The 17,535-nt window shown below is 47.7% G+C and overlaps 1 protein-coding gene across 8 annotated transcripts in view; it reads left to right on the forward strand.

The window, feature by feature from the left end:
- Positions 1-1,794: 1,794 nt before the first annotated feature.
- Positions 1,795-17,535, forward strand: part of cspg5a (chondroitin sulfate proteoglycan 5a) — a 38,897-nt gene continuing 23,156 nt past the window's right edge. For 2 of the 8 annotated variants that reach the window (XM_088084842.1, XM_088084841.1), the window contains exons 1-2: positions 1,795-2,315; positions 16,539-17,496. In XM_088084842.1, the coding sequence (XP_087940968.1) occupies positions 2,219-2,315; positions 16,539-17,496 (1,055 nt within the window). In that variant the 5' untranslated portion in view covers positions 1,795-2,218. The remainder of the gene's footprint in view (positions 2,316-16,538; positions 17,497-17,535) is intronic. The other 6 variants (XM_088084835.1, XM_088084839.1, XM_088084836.1 and 3 more) reach the window with 4 other exon arrangements.

Below are 17,535 nucleotides of genomic sequence, written 5' to 3' on the forward strand. Positions count from 1 at the left end.
GGTTAACCAGCGCGACAACGGCTCCAGCTCCGCCCCATCAGATCCTCCGTTTAACGAAAACTCAGGTTTTACTGTTTTCATTCTGACCGAGAAAATGACACGTCTGACAGACGATCCTGTCATCACGGACTCACGACACTCATGAGAAGACATGAACATGAGAACATACGAACACATGAACATGTGAACACATGACCATAGGAACATGAGAGCATACGAACACGTGAAGGGATCAGCAGCTGCAGGTTTGAGTTCGGACATAATATTTTACGGATGAGAAGTCACGTGATCAGCAGGGGTCCTGTGATGTCAGAGCTGCTGGTGCTCCTGCCGTCTGACTGGTTGAACTGGGAGCTCGTTAGTGTGACCAGTAACAGCTGGTCTGTGTGAGGAGTCTGAGAGGATCACAGGATCAGACCTGAACCTCAAAGTCCACTTCAGAGACGCTGCAGAGGAACTCTGAATGAACTCTGGTCTCTCATCTCAAACGGGAGCTTTAAGAGCCTCAGCCAGAGGGGACAGAAGGACCAAGACCTGAGACTGTGGACATGCAGACACCTGAGTCGACCTGAGTCCATCTGAATCCACCCGAGTCCAGCCGAGTTCACCTGAGTCCATTATGAAGGTATGCTTTGACGATAAACCACAACATCTCATTTCCACATCAACAATATTCTGATGAAACATTCAGCTCTCAAACTGACCTCAGGTCTGTTTCAGCTAAATAATAGGTCTGTATGTAAAGAGATAGGGATCATAAACTGACCTCAGGTCTGTTTCAGCTAAATAATTTGTATGTTTAGATCTGAAGGGTCAGAAGGGTATGTAATCTGTGCCGATCATCGCTGTGCTGTTTAATATCAGTAATGAGGTCGATTTTTAAAAAAAATTATTTAGCAAACATCAAAAACAAAATATGGGACTACAGTGAGTGAAATTACTGTTTTGTTATTTTGTTGGGTGAATTTTTTGGGGCTGTTTTTTTCAACAAAGATGTTTGAAGTGTCTTTTTTACAAACATTACAAATCATTTGAATTATTTGTTTTGTCAATAATTTATGGAAACAGTCGGTGGTTTTTAATTCAGACAGAAATATTTCAGTAACTGCAGGATGAACAAGTTCATGTTCCCCTGAGGACGATCCTCACTGTGCAGCGGTGTGAATGTTTCCTCACTGTGCAGGAGGGCTGAGGGTGTGAATGTTTCCGGCAGAGTCTCAGTCCAAGTTTTAATAACTTAGTTTTGAATCAGACACGTTTTCAGTTTAGATTTTATCACATTTGTACTGCTTTCTCTCTCTCTCACACACACACACACACACACACACACACACACACACGACACCTCGTGTTGCCCCCCTCATGCTGTTTTGTGTGGAAGAATGACCCCCCCCCCGCGGGCCATCAGGCATTCATCCACATAAATAACAAACAGTTGAAGGAGGAGGAGAAGAAGGAGGAGGTGCAAACGTTTCTGGAAAGAAAGAGAAGAAATGAAAAAGACTGGAAAAAGTTTCTCAGAGGAGGAGGAGGATCAGGGAGGACAGTTCGGACTGCAGATGGAGAAAAGAGGAGGAGCAGGAGGAAAAGTTTTAGGGAGTGTTGGAGGAGGTGAAGGACAGGAGGTAAAGAGGAAAGGAGGACAAAAAGTGTTAGGAGGAGGAGGAGTCTATAAGCACAAAGAACATTTGAGGAAAGGAAGGATGGAGAGAGGAGGAGGAAAAGCGAGGTGAAGGGGGAGGAGGGATGAGGAGGTGGAGGGGCATCACCGCCCCCGCCCCCTCCCCAGATGATGAGAGGCTGTGAGCGCGCACACTCCGCTGTGAGCGCGCACACTTCGCCGTCCGTTAGTTTCCCTCTCAGCCTCCCGGAGCACCGAACCGTTCCGTTCCGAGCCGAGCCGAGCCCCGGCCTGCGTCTGCGCCCCCCAACCAACCCCCCCATCCCCCCTCCGCCTCCAGCAGCACCCCGCCCGCTCCTGACGCCTCTGACCGCCGCTGCGAGGCGATGGAGACCTGACCACCGAGCACCGAGCACCGGGAGCAGAGCGTCGAGCACCGGGAGGATCAGCCGCAGGGACATGGAGGAGCAGCGCGCCCTCACTGGAGTCTGAACGGAGCCAGAACCTGCTGATCCGGATTACTCTGCGCCGCGTCTGAACGTTTCTTAACCGACTGAACCGGATTCTTTTCTCTGATTGTCTCTCTGCGCCGCGAGGATGCCGCGGAACGAGGCGACCGCGCGCACGGGATGCTGGACACTCACGCTGCTCTCGTGCGTCCTGGCTCTGCACATGATCCCGCTGTCTGTCCACGGTAAGACACCGACCCCACTGTCCCTCACTGTGAGACACTGTCCCTCACCGTGAGACACTGTACCTCGATGTGAGACCGTGTCCCTCACCGTGAGACACTATACCTCAATGTGACACACTGTCCCTCACCGTGAGACACTGTCCTTCAATGTGAGACACTGTCCACATTAATCATGCACACCGTTTAATTCGCTACAGCAGCAGAATCAGAGTTACTACACACACGCGCGCACACACGCACGCACGCACACACACACACTCACACACTCACTCCCCCACAGGGCGGCAGAAAGGAGGTCAGTCAGCCTCTGATTGTAGGTTAGGAAGCTCCGCACTCAGCTGATAGGACACAGTCAACCTGCTCTGCACATTATTTAGTCTGCACATTATTCTGTGCAATGATGTGCAGAAAAATGTGCAGACTAAAATAATGTACTTTTAGTCTGCACATCTTGTTAGTCTGCACATCCTGTTAGTCTGCACATTGTTTTAGTCTGTGCATTATTCTGCACATTATTTTAGTCTGGTTCTGCAAGAATCTAATATTTTGGTGTGGTTCTCTAATATTTTAGTGTGGTTCTGCAGGAATCTAGTATTTTAGTGTGGTTCTCCGGGAATCTAATGTTGTGTATATCGCTCTTCTCTGGATCCTGAGGAACACATGAAGTCATTACTGAGCTCTGCAGGAATATTTGATGTCACGTCGGCTGAAATTAGGTCACAGTGAAGAAAGGCGGAGACGATGTGAAAATTCCAGAGCGACGAGAGGAGGCAGCAGCGTCCAACCAGATATTCACTGTCAGATCGTAAAGAACAGTCGGCTCACGACCAGCGCAGAGCTGCACACAATAAAAACACCGACAACCTATCAGTCAGCCCACGTAACCAAACCTCAGAGTATTAATACCCATGTGATTTGTGTTAATATCCATGTGATTAGCAGGAATATTGGTGTTATTAGTGGGAATATTGGTGTTATTAGCAGGAATATTGGCGTTATTAGCGGGAATATTGGTGTTATTAGCAGGAATATTGGTGTTATTAGTAGGAATATTGGTGTTATTTGTGGGAATATTGGTGTTATTAGCAGGAATATTGGTGTTATTAGCAGGAATACTGAAGTTACTTGCAGGAATATTGGTGTTATTATCAGGAATATTGGTGTTATTAGTGAGAATATTGGTGTTATTTGTGGGAATATTGGTGTTATTATCAGGAATATTGGTGTTATTAGTGAGAATATTGGTGTTATTTGTGGGAATATTGGTGTTATTAGCAGGTATATTGGTGTTATTAGCAGGAATATTGAAGTTACTTGCAGGAATATTGGTGTTATTATCAGGAATATTGGTGTTATTAGTGAGAATATTGGTGTTATTTGTGGGAATATTGGTGTTAGTGGGAATATTGGTGTTATTTGTGGGAATATTAGTGTTTTTCGTGTTGTTCCGGGTGTGATTGCGATGGTGTGAGTGTGGGAGATGTGTGATGCTGATGCAGTGAGGCGTCTCCCTGGAGGCTCCCCGGCGACACAAAGGCTTTAGGATTAATGTTTGAATAATTCATGAGGGGACGTGGACGGACACATTTTGACACACAGAGGCAGAAAAACACCGAGTAAACACTCAAAAGACGCCGAGGATTTCTCTCTCTTTGTCTTGGAGTGTTGGCCGGCGCGCCGCCACTGCAGCAGGAGCGTGCACCAGATGAAATCAGTGTGGCGTTATAATCCAGAATAATCTGCCTCGCTCTCTTCTCTTGCTGGCTGAAGTTCATCCAGCCCCCCATCCCAGTGAAAATATTATTGTGCTGTTTTTTTGTTTTCTAAAATCCATCTGGATGCTGATACACCCCCAACCCCTGATAGAAATGTCATGAAGATCTGACAGTGTGTAACACCCCCCCAATACGCACACACACACACACACACACACACACACACACCTGAGCCATGCAGCACTACAGGTGATGTTAAAAATCTGCTCTGACTGACATACAGTGACACATCACTGACTTATTTATTTAACAATCCATGATGGAAAGGCGAGCCCCTTATACATGGGAGCAGACACGCATGAGGGATTTCTGGGAGATGTAGTCCACGATTTCACAGAGGAATTGTGGGTGAAAAACTTTTTCAGAGTTATGTGATGCAACAGCTCTTGTAGCTCCTGCTGCATCATGAGGGAGCCAGTTCCTGTGACCTCACAGCGTCATGTGACCTCACAGCGTTATGTGACCTCACAGCGTTATGTGACCTAGAAAAGACTTAAAAGTGTTTCCACTGCAGTTTGGACAAATATGTCTTTTACAGTCACCTCATGGCAGAGGAGAAACTTTTTGGCAATAAACGGGATTTTTTTCCCCAACTTGATATGTTTCTTTCAGGCGTATTTTATATATTTGCCATCTCAGTTCACGCTTCAGCGTCCGCTCTGACTCACAGGTGTGACAGGTGTTCAGTGTCGCTGTCGGCGTCCAGGTGTTTTCTCCGCAGGTGTGGGACGTCATTGAACAACCTTCCAAAGTTTGGGCAGCAGCACTCTGACAGCGACGAGCTGCTTCTTTGTCTCCGGCTCAAAGACCGAACAATTATCCTTCAGGTTGTGTTCTTTCTTCGTGTCTTAGCAGTGCTGAGTCGGCGTTGTTCTGTGTGTGTGTGTGTGTGTGTGTGTGTGTGAAGGAAACATGGAACTGGAGAACATCTGAAGTACGTTGACTTTCACCGGTTTCTCTGACAGTCATGGCAGCTGTCTTTATGCTGTAAAGGTGTGACTGTGTTCTCTCTGTGTTCTGTCAGTGTTCTCTCTGTGTTCTGTCAGTGTTCTCTCTGTGTTCTGTCAGTGTTCTCTCTGTGTTCTGTCTGTGTTCTCTCTGTGTTCTGTCAGTGTTCTCTCTGTGTTCTGTCAGTGTTCTCTCTGTGTTCTGTCTGTGTTCTGTCAGTGTTCTCTCTGTGTTCTGTCTGTGTTCTGTCAGTGTTCTCTCTGTGTTCTGTCAGTGTTCTCTCTGTGTTCTGTCTGTGTTCTGTCAGTGTTCTGTCTGTGTTCTCTCTGTGTTCTGTCAGTGTTCTCTCTGTGTTTTCTCTGTGTTCTGTCAGTGTTCTGTCAGTGTTCTGTCTGTGTTCTCTCTGTGTTCTCTCTGTGTTCTGTCAGTGTTCTCTCTGTGTTCTCTCTGTGTTCTGTCAGTGTTCTCTCTGTGTTCTGTCTGTGTTCTCTCTGTGTTCTCTCTGTTTTCTGTCAGTGTTCTGTCAGTGTTCTCTCTGTGTTCTGTCAGTGTTCTCTCTGTGTTCTGTCAGTGTTCTGTCAGTGTTCTCTCTGTGTTCTGTCAGTGTTCTCTCTGTGTTCTCTCTGTGTTCTGTCAGTGTTCTCTCTGTGTTCTCTCTGTGTTCTGTCAGTGTTCTCTCTGTGTTCTGTCAGTGTTCTGTCAGTGTTCTCTCTGTGTTCTCTCTGTGTTCTGTCAGTGTTCTGCATCAGTGTGTCCTTGGTGAAGCGAGTCACTGAGTTCATGCTCGAGCTCCTCTCTCCGTCTGCCGGTGCTCGTTCCTCTTCTTCTACTGCAGACGGTCACATTAGCATTCAGTCCTCCCATCGCACACACGCACGCACGCACGCACGCACACACACACACAAAGACAAAATGGCTGAGAGCAGAGTAAATGAAGACGGCCAAATCAAAGATGGCCGTGAGGTTCTGGTGTCTGTGATCTGAAGGTGATGTTTGCACGAAAGACGATCTGTGTGAAGCAATCACCTCCAACCCAAACCCCCCCGACTCCAGAGCGACCACAGCAGTGACTCCAGAGCGACCACAGCAGTGACTCCAGAGCGACCACAGCAGTGACTCCAGAGCGACCAGAGCAGTGAGTCCAGAGCGACCAGAGCAGTGAGTCCAGAGCGACCAGAGCAGTGACTCCAGAGCGACCAGAGCATGACTCCAGAGCGACCAGAGCAGTGACTCCAGAGCGACCACAGCAGTGAGTCCAGAGCGACCACAGCAGTGAGTCCAGAGCGACCAGAGCAGTGACTCCAGAGCGACCACAGCAGTGACTCCAGAGCGACCAGAGCAGTGACTCCAGAGCGACCACAGCAGTGAGTCCAGAGCGACCAGAGCAGTGACTCCAGAGCGACCACAGCAGTGACTCCAGAGCGACCAGAGAAGTGACTCCAGAGCGACCACAGCAGTGACTCCAGAGCGACCACAGCAGTGAGTCCAGAGCGACCAGAGCAGTGACTCCAGAGTGACCACAGCAGTGACTCCAGAGCGACCAGAGCAGTGACTCCAGAGCGACCACAGCAGTGACTCCAGAGCGACCAGAGCATGACTCCAGAGCGACCACAGCAGTGAGTCCAGAGCGACCACAGCAGTGAGTCCAGAGCGACCACAGCAGTGAGTCCAGAGGACTGTAATGTGTTGTTTGGCGTGAGCTGTCGTTCTGACGCTGCAGCCAGCTGTTGTGTTTGGGGCCATGAGCCGAGCGAAGAGCTGCTGTGAGACGTGAAGGACGCGGAGTTCAGATGGCTTTTCTTCTGTCTGATAAGTAAAAGGAGGCCACAACAGCCGTTAAAAAGAGGGCTGAACTTAAAGGACACGTCGGAGATGTCCGCTGTAGAGTCCAGTTATCACAACAAAGTAAAAAAACATTACGGGTTCGAGCTGCTGAAATGTGAATATGTTGTGGTTCACCTTCCCCCGACCTCAGCCAAGGTCCGTTACTGCCCACAGGAACCTCTGAGCTCCAGTCAAAGTACCTGGATGGTACTATCCTCACTACTGTAGCACTGTTCTAACTACTGTAGTACTGTCCTAACTACTGTAATACTGTTTTAACTGCTGTAGTACCAACCTAACTGCTGTAGTACTGTCTTATTGTAGTACTGTCCTAACTGCTCTAGTGTAGTCCTCACTACTCTAGTGCTGTTCTAACTACTGTAATACTGTTTTAACTGCTGTAGTACCAACCTAACTGCTGTAGTACTGTCTTATTGTAGTACTGTCCTAACTGCTCTAGTGTAGTCCTCACTGCTCTAGTGCTGTTCTAACTACTGTAATACTGTCCTAACTACTGCAGTACTGACCTAACTGCTGTAGTACTGTCCTAGCTACTGTAGTACTGACCTAACTGCTGCAGTACTGTCCTAGATACTGTAGTACTGACCTAACTGCTGCAGTACTGTCCTAGATACTGTAGTACTGACCTAACTGCTGCAGTACTGTCCTAGATACTGTAGTACTGACCTAACTGCTGCAGTACTGTCCTAGCTACTGTAGTAGTGTCCTAACTAGTTAAAAAGCAGAGTGTAAGAGAGACAGATTGGAGGATTGTGTGTGTGTGTGTGTGTGTGTGTGTGTGTGTGTGTGTGTGTGTGTGTACACATTATTGCACACTTGCATTTTAATTGACTCATCGAAAATCAGGTCAAAAGGGAGAAAAAAAAACGGCTGCGTACATGCATGAACGCACACATACAGTATACATGCACTTGACATGCATACACACACTCTCACACATGCTCTCACACACACTCTCACACACGCTCTCACACACGCTCTCACACACGCTCTCACATACACTCTCACACACGCTCTCACACACGCTCTCACACACAGAGGACATTTTTAACTAAAAAATAACACATTATGAGGTGTGTGTGTGTATGTGTGTGTGTTTAATGTGCGCAGGAGTGTGTGTGTTTCATGTGTGCAGGAGTGTGTGTGTTTAATGTGTGCAGGAGTGTGTGTTTCATGTGTGCAGAAGTGTGTGTTTTGTGTGTGCAGAAGTGTGTTTCATGTGTGCAGGAGTGTGTGTTTCGTGTGTGCAGGAATGTGTGTGTTTCGTGTGTGCAGGAATGTGTGTGTTTCATGTGTGCAGGAGTGTGTGTTTCATATGTGCAGAGGTGTGTGTGTTTTGTGTGTGCAGGGGTGTGTGTGTTTCATGTGTGCAGAAGTGTGTGTTTCATGTGTGCAGAAGTGTGTGTTTCGTGTGTGCAGGAGTGTGTGTGTTTCATGTGTGCAGGAGTGTGTGTTTCATGTGTGCAGGAGTGTGTGTTTTATATGTGCAGGAGTGTGTGTGTTTTGTGTGTGCAGGAGTGTGTGTTTCATGTGTGCAGGAGTGTGTGTTTTATATGTGCAGGAGTGTGTGTTTTTTGTGTGTGCAGGAGTGTGTGTTTCATGTGTGCAGGAGTGTGTTTCATATGTGCAGAGGTGTGTGTGTTTTGTGTGTTCAGGAGTGTGTGTTTCATGTGTGCAGGAGTGTGTGTGTTCTGTGTGTGCAGGAGTGTGTGTGTTTCGTGTGGGGATGCACGGATGCACGGGTTTTTGCATCGCCATCAAGACCGTTTCCATGGCAACACATCCTTCCACCATCCCACCACCTGTGGAGTCAGAAATGAAAAGATTTATGTGGGAAAAAAAGAGACCGAAATGCTAGAGAAAGAGGAGAGGAGGAGGAGAGAAGGGGAGAAGAGAGGAGATGAGAAGGAGTGGGAGGAGGAGAGGAGGGGAGAGAGGGGAGGAGAGAGAGAGAAGAAGAAAGGAGGAGGAGAGAGGAGGAGTGGGAGGAGAGGAGATAAGGAGTGAGAGCAGGAGGAGGCGAGAGCTGCTGGTGTAAAATCAATGCAGAGCTTTGCGATGAGCAATGTTGACTTAAGATAAAAAGCCTCGTGTCTTACTCATCACTCAGGGAGTGTGTGTGTGTGTGTGTGTGTGTGTGTGTGTGAGGTGTCTCTGTGTGTGTGTGTGTGTGTGTGTGTGTGTGTGTGTGTGTGTGTGTGTGTGAGGTGTCTGTGTGTGTCTGTGTGTGTGTGTGTGTGTGTGTGTGTGTGTGGTTCTCTTGAGCTTCAGGTGTTTAAAGCTAAAATCAATGAGAATGAGTTAAAGAGTCTCACTCACTCTGCATCATCTTCGTTCACTGGGCTCCGGCGAGCCGCTCACCACCGTTTTCAGAAACCGTAATTAAATCATCTCTCCGGTGTGTTTACACTGTAAGAAGTCATCTCTCCGGTGTGTTTACACTGTAAGAAGTCATCTCTCCGGTGTGTTTACACTGTAAGAGTCATCTCTCCGGTGTGTTTAATGCCAACACTGTTAAAGGGGAAAAGAAACATACTGTCTTTAAAGCTGTCACTAATGTGAGCTGGTAACAGTGTGGACGGTCCTTTTCCTCCTCAGCCTGGTGATGTGAGGTCCATGGTGTCCAGCAGCAGTCTGGAACGTGGACTCGTCAGACCGCAGCACACTTCCCTCAGTCTGATTTTAACATCAGAGATTAACATGAAAAACAAACATCGTTAACGTTAGCCAGATAACTTCCTCCACTGAGCTGAAAAGAGGAGCTCTCGCTTCATCATCCAGCTGTTGTCTTTGGCAGATGAAATCCTGTATCCAGGTGTGGTCAGGTGTCTCAGGTGTGATGACAGCTTAGTGTGGTGGGATTTTGGATGTTATGTAATTACATGAATTAAGCCCTCATTATTGTTTCTACGGGAGCCTTGAAGCTTTTGTTTACTTGTTTCCAGTCTCTCCCTGTCCCCCTCCTGTCTGGGCCAGAAAAACTGTCTGGCGGGCCGTAGCTGTCACAACCAATCAGGGTCCTCTTTACAGTCTGTCACAGCCAATCAGAGTCCTCCGGGAAGCCCCCCCCCCCCATCACTGATCGGGGTTAAACAAAAGGCCCGAGGCTAGCAGCACTGGGCCCCGGGGCCCCATCACCCCCACATAATCAGCCTGACACACACACACACAGAAAAACAAGAGACAAGCCAAACTGCTCTCATTATGACCGTCCACACCCTCCGCCAGACGAGCTGGAATCCACCCCAATTACCACTGTGTTATACTGGCGCACACACACACACACACACACACACACACACACACACACACACACACACACACACAAACGCACACACACACACACAAACACACACACACACAGAGTTTGATTATCTTCTTGTAACGGAGGGAAACAAACAAAGACTCTTTTATTACATCAGTTTTTCTGTCCTGGACCCACACGGAGTCTGAGACCCTGACTCGTCTGACTCGTCCTGAACCGGCCCTGATTCGTCCTGAACCGGCCCTGACTCGTCCTGAACCGGCCCTGATTCGTCCTGAACCGGCCCTGACTCGTCCTGAACCGGCCCTGACTCGTCCTGAGCTTGACCCTGACTCGTCCTGAACCGGCCCTGACTCGTCCTGACCTGACTCGTCCTGAGCTTGACCCTGACTCGTCCTGAACCGGCCCTGACTCGTCCTGACCTGACTCGTCCTGAGCTTGACCCTGACTCGTCCTGAACCGACCCTGACTCGTCCTGAACCGACCCTGACTCGTCCTGTACTGGCCCTGACTCATCCTGAACCGACCCTGACTCGTCCTGTACTGGCCCTGACTCGTCCTGAACTTGACCCTGACTCGTCCTGAGCCCTCCCAAAAATATGAAAATATACAGCTGTGCAGCTGAAACAATCAGTCCATTAATTAGAAAATTAATATGTGACAATTTCTTTCATCCTGAAGTTACTTTTTATTCCAAAAACATTTCATGATTTCAGCTTCTCATAAAAACTGTTTGTATAAGGACACGCTGCTTTTTTATTTATTCTGATTTTTTTAATGTATTTTACCTTTTTGCGTGTGGACTTTTACTTTTAATATTTCATTATTTTTCCCTGAAATCACGTTATGTTAGTTTATCAAACAGTAGCCTACATCAGTTTTACTCTTGCAGAAGTTCGTTTTTGACGTCATGTCTGCGTCCTTGTTCATGCGTCAGAGTCTTTGCACAGGGCACTAAACCCGTCTTTTTCTCTGAGCAGTAAATTCAGAGAAAATATCAGAGAACATTGCAGCCTGAGGACCAATGTGTCCATCTGAGGACAGCTGGGGCCTGAAGTGTCCACACAGACTCAAACACTCGTCTGTTGACACGACGTCCATCAGAATTCAGAGCCAGGAGAGAAAAATGTTCTTCTCACTCTTCATCTCGTCTGATCGTGTGATCGACAGAAGATGCGTGATGTTTTTATGCGTCATGTGACGTCACAGCTGACACTTTAACTGATGGAGACTCGGGACGTCTCTCTGCGTGGACCGAAGATGTCCCACAGTAACTGTAGAGCATCCAGCTGTTGTGTCTCGAGCGTCCCCAGAGACGCCACGCTGCTCTGAAACCAGCTGTCTGTCAAAAGTTTCCTTCTCATTAATCCAATTAGGCTAACGAGGCAGAGAAACAGAGACCAGGAGCTCAGAGATGGACAGACAGGACAGGGACAGACAGACGGACACTGCTGAGGTGTCCTCCTGTTTTTTTTTATCATCCATCTCTGTTTGTCTTTTTCTCTTTTTCTTGTTTCTATCATAATGTGTCCCTTCTCCCTGTTCTATTGTCCTCTGTGTCCCTGTCTCTGTCTCTGTGTCTGTCTCTGTATCTGTCTCATCAGGAGGAAATTCACCCAAACAAACTGTCAGTTAATGAGCGTACTGCTGTCAGCTTCGTGTGTGTGTGTGTGTGTGTGTGTGTGTGTGTGTGTGTGTGTGTGTGTGTGTGTTTTGGCGTGTGTGGCGTGTTGCTCAGTTAAAGTGTTAAACAGCAGAGGATTGTGGGAGTTCTGGAGGGATTAGCCTCAGAGCGACCTCGGCCTCAAACAAACTGAAGCCGGCTGTCGCACGCCTCCTGATGATGTCATCACACCGTGACATAGGCAGGCTGTAGTATTTCTGGCTGGAGTACTGCAGAGACTGTAGTATTTCCACCAAGTACTGCACAGACTGTAGTACTCCCATTGAGTATTGCAGAGACTGTAGTATTTTCACCAAGTACTGCACAGACTGTAGCACTCCTACAGAGTACTGCACAAACTGTAGTATTCCCACAGAGTACTGCACAGACTGTAGTACTCCTATGGAGTACTGGACCTCAGCGAGTCCTGCCATGTTAATTTGTGAGGTAGACTTTGTTGCCTGGACAGAAAGTTTTGTGCTGGTCTGAGTGGATCAGTTAGACCCGGACCGTGCTGCAGGATCAGTCAGACCCGGACCGTGCTGCAGGATCAGTCAGACCCGGACCGTGCTGCAGGATCAGTCAGACCCGGACCGTGCTGCAGGATCAGTCAGACCCGGACCGTGCTGCAGGATCAGTCAGACCCGGACCGTGCTGCAGGATCAGTGTGTTTGTGACAGATGTTTGATTGAGGATCCTTATAAGTCGACACGTCGGCTGTTTCTGTGGAGGATTTGGAGTTAAAGTGTTTCTCTGGTTTGATCGGAGCAGAAGCGGCCCGGAGGTGGTTTTATCAGCGCCGAGGTCACTGATGGCGGCTGTGTTCAGGGCCCTCGTGTGTGTGGCGGTCAGACGTCCCCTCATTAAACTGGAGGTGGTATTAAGTTATAAAGTGCCGTCTGTGTAAATGGAGGAAACATTTAGAGATTAATGTGGATCAGAGCTTATCTTCAGATCCTCACAGATATCCTCACTCAGGCCATTTGGTGTCGGTTGTTTACCAAATCTCCTTACACCGGACCGGGAACACGTGGTCATGTGATCGGACCTCGAAGACATGTCGCCTTAAACAAGATGACCAAGCACCACGTAAAGATAACACTGAATATTAACCCTTTGAAACCCGCATCAGCACCAGTTTCAGAGTTCACAAACATGAAAACCTCTGAACTCTTTGATTTCTTCATGAAAACATCACAGGAAAAAAAGAAGGTTCAACCTGGCAAAAGTATCCCAAATATTAGCAACAAAATTAGTTTTAAAAAGGCAGGGAAAAATGTCCAGAAAACTATTGTTACAATTATCATAATTTCATATTTAAAACTACATAACAAAATTATTACATTTTTTTATGAACATATCTTCAGATAATTTCCTTTTTTAACAAATTTATTGCAAATTTTGGGGTAATTTCTTCTTAATTTGCTGATCATCTTCCCATGTTTTTAAAGGCTCATTGATCATTTGATTGTTAAACAGTGTAGATCATTTGTCCTCATATTCACGCAGACATGACGAAGGACCTTTAATTCTGCTGCTTATTAAACAGCAGTGTGTCCATCATGCTGTGATGCAGACAGAGATTTAATGTTCATTATTTTAACGCAGTTTAATTCCATTTAACAGGATCTCAATCCTCATTAAAAAAAAATCATAAAAAGGATTCATTGATTAAAAATGAACTACAATATCAAGTAAAGACTTTTTCCCTCAGACTTGCTTTGGAAACAAAAGGCCGAGAAATGAATATAAAAAACTCGAGAAAAAACATGAGACAAAGTCAGAGTAACAGTTTAAATAATTACTGTGCAACTACAGCCAATGCATTGGTGAATACGTTTCCTGAACAGCTGATGTGTTTGCTTCAATTGAGCAACTGAGCAGACTTCCAAAACAACAGGTCCTGATTCCATCAGATTTTAACAAGTCAATAACCCAAATCATAAACTGAACACAAAACATTTCCTCACAAACTCAAAGGGAGAGAAGATCGTTTGCACACACAGAAAATGATGATATTAACCATAAAAACAGTAGAAATGTTTTGGTCATAAAAAAAGAAAATGATGACATGATGCCAGTGTCTCCGTCCTGTGATCAGAGGTCACAAAGGGTCACATAAGATGACCATTATAATCCTCACACAATCCTCGGCATTAAATCTGGGTTCCGAAAATCTCATTCTGCCCGACTGATCACACCAGCAAACAGTGTTGATGGTTTCTCACTGTAAATCCTGATGAGACATCTGCACAGCGTCCTCTGTGGGGGACAGAGAACAAGTGATGGATGTAAATCAAATGTTCTGAGCACCACCACGAAAATGTGGCGTCCCACAGGGCAGTGTGTTAGCTCCACCCCTCTTTTTGTTAAATTTAAAAACATAAAATCGCCCTGTGAATTAAAACTGGTTCCTTTAACACTTCTCCCCTCCAGAGTATTAATATTATTAAGTTGCTAGTCTGCACCAGCATTTTTGATCATATTCACTAATCTGTCAGGAACCCCGGAATATTTTGTTTTGAATATATAAACAATTAATCCATCAAAATGAAGTACAGATGTGTTTTCATAAACAAGTCATTTTATTCCAGCTCCTTGTAATCCTTTTTTCCATCAAAAAACATTTCAGACAAAATTTTCAGAAAATCACATTTGATTGTGGTGATATCTGTGCTGGTGCTGTGATCCTGCCTTTGGCTGTGCTCGTGCTGTGGCTGCACTGATACTGTACCCCCCGCTCGCTCTGATCGTGGTCTTGGTCCTGGTTGTGCCGATGACGCCTGTGACTGCAGCAACTGCAAGTTTTCTGATGCGGCGGGAGTTTCATTAGAGTTGATGTCGGAGCAGCTGAGGCCCCGCCTGGGACTTTCTGAGACTGTGGTCACGTTTAAATGAGTTAGAATGAAAAGTCTTTCCTTCGCGTTTAAAAAAAATAATCTGCGTTCACATGAAAACACTGTGAGAACAATCCTCGTGTTCACGGATCCACAAAAACTGAAATCGCTGCAGTCTGCCCGCCAGGCCAGTACCTGGCGGTGTAACATTGTAATGACACACCATAGAAGAAGACCAGGCACCTGCTCATAAAGGCAGTCTTCTACAGAGAGTTGAGTATAAACAAACAAGAAGACGATGGCGAACGCACAAGAAGCAACAGTGTTAATAACCAGTTTCCATGGCGACAGAAGGGGTGGCGTTTCCTTAAGATTACACTCTGGAACTTAGTTTCAAAAGTTTGTGTTTTCAGACCCCCAAAACGCTGCCGTCGTGTGACACAAAGGCCAAATCACAACAAAAGTTTGATATAAGAGCTGTTGCCGTGGAAACATCCCCAGTGTCTGCACAGACTCGATGGCGGTCCACTGTTCACTCTGTTTAGGAAACTTTAAAAAGATGAATCTCAACAAATCCTGTCAGGTTTTTTTGCTTCCTGCAGATAAAACGGCGCAGGAGTCTTTTTGAGCGATGGAACGGTCTTCATAGGTTTACAGCTTTCTCTCGACCGTCGAGACATCGCCCCCCACACAGGGCACCCCTAAGTCTCCCAAATCCTCCTCTGACCCCGTAATCCCTAATCCCAGCTCCTCGCCATTCAACTACATTAGTGTATTATTCCTTTAATCCAAACGGGGAGCGGCCATAAAGCAGCTTGAGTCAGCGAGCCGCCCTCGGATGAAGTAATCAAGCGGAGGATGAGTCCACAGCCAATCCGGCTCCTTCTCATTCGCTTTAATGGCAGACTCCATAAAGACCGGAGCTGGTGATGTCAGAGCGTGGCCGTGCACCACGGCTGGGTGGGGCTGGAAAATCTGTGAGCAGAGGGCGAACTGATATTTACAGTCCAGATACAAACGTCCAGCAGCCCCTCTCCTGCACCATTCAGACTTTTAGCTGCAGTAAGCTGAAGTGTCACAGTGAGGAGCGCTGCCGGTCACCAGTTCATCTGTTTTTTTCGTGGTGACGGTCGCCGCATCTCCTGCTGTCGAGGCGGTTTCTGTGAGATCACTTTTCTCCAGTTGGAGCTGTACTTCCTGTTTCTTGAGCAATTAATGCTCCACATGACTTCAGATTCAGGTTGACTCAGACTTTCTGAGCTCTTCATCATCGACAAAGTTCAGCGTTCAGAAACAGAAAGACTGAGAAGGTTTTTAAGTTTTCAGATCTTCCACCATCCTCTGACGCTGACAGCTGATTCTCAACATGGCACAGATGAAACATTTCACTTCCTATTTTCACCTTCAAAGCCCCTAAATTATGGGAACTGTAGTTCCCAAACGTGGAGCATGATTGTTCCACAAGTGGAATTAAGACAAAGATTCATGGAATTAATAGATATTTTATTCATTTTCGCTTAGCGAGTATTTTCTGGCTTAAAATGTCTCTATCTGATTTGTGGAAAAGTGTAAGAATAATCTGCTGCTTTTCCGTAACGAGCTCGCCGCTCCACAAACTGAGAGCTGAAGTTTTTCCCAAGCCGATCGATTGTCTTTTTTCCAATGAAACACTTTTCACGTCTTTCCATTTGCTGAGGTTTTCTTACCTGTGTGTCTCTCTTCTGTCTGTCTTTAAGAGAAGGAAGACTTGTGTGTTCTGGTGGTGGTTTTCACTGTTGATTTCCATGGCTGAGTCATTCACACCTTCCTGGTTCACAGTTTGGGATCAGTTCAAAAGCTGAAAGATGTGAAAAAAACTTCGCACTCAGAAACTATTTTCTGTGTTTGTAGGAAATGTCATTGAGACCAACGCCACCGAGACGGACGCTGCGACCAATGTCACCACCCTAATGACCGAGGATGAAGGGCCTGTTAAGGTCAACGAGGACATTGCCACGGTAACTGGGACGAGCAGCTCGGCCAGTCCGGACTCTGTGACCCAAAGGGCGGGTCGGATCCCCCGCGGTGGGGATGAGGACGAGCAGAGCAGCGGCATGTTGGGTGAGACTATGAGCCCCGCACTGGAGGAAGTGGGTGCAGCGGCCCCGCCTCAGCTCAGCCCGGATTCGGCCGAGACGGAGCACCTGCTGCCTGGCAACCCACGTAGACCGGACATCATGGAGAGCGAGGAGGAGGAGGAGCATCTGCCGCACACCGACCCACCTTGGATCCACGACAAGGACACGGCCGTGTTTGACTTGGACCGCTTCTTCACCACCACCACCGCCGCCGCCCAGCCCGCAGCCCCCACCAACCCCTCCAACCCTGACGTCCTCCACGTCGACTTCTTCGACCCCTCCTCTCATGGGCACGGCCTCAACCTGGCCCCGCCCTCTCCTTCATCACTGGCCCACGAACTGCAGGGCGGCGACCCGACCTCCTGGGCTATGCCGGACAACTACGACTACCTCACCCCCTACGAGGACGGTGTGTCCCCGACCGCGGACGAGTACACCTACAGCACCACAACTGATGCCTACGAGGGTGACGAAGACCCGCGGCTGCGCTCCAGGCCCCGGGCCCCGGGCTCTGGCTCCTTCATCCCCGGGATAGGAGTCCCGGTACCAAATGTCCCTGTGGCAGCTCCTCCGGCGGCTGCACCAGTGGACGGGTCGGACGGGATGGGCGGATGTCGCGTCGGCTATCAGATGGTGAACGGAAGCTGCCGCTCGCCCTGCGACACGCTGCCCAACTACTGCTTCAACGGCGGACAGTGCTACCTGCTGGAGGGCATGGGCGTCTTCTGCAGGTACGACATGAAGCATCCGCACAGCCAAGTAGCGCTCAC

This window comes from Plectropomus leopardus, chromosome 11 (genome assembly GCF_026936395.1).
Source record: "Plectropomus leopardus strain MGB_pleo_1.0 chromosome 11, ASM2693639v1, whole genome shotgun sequence".
Lineage (NCBI taxonomy): Eukaryota > Metazoa > Chordata > Actinopteri > Perciformes > Serranidae > Plectropomus > Plectropomus leopardus.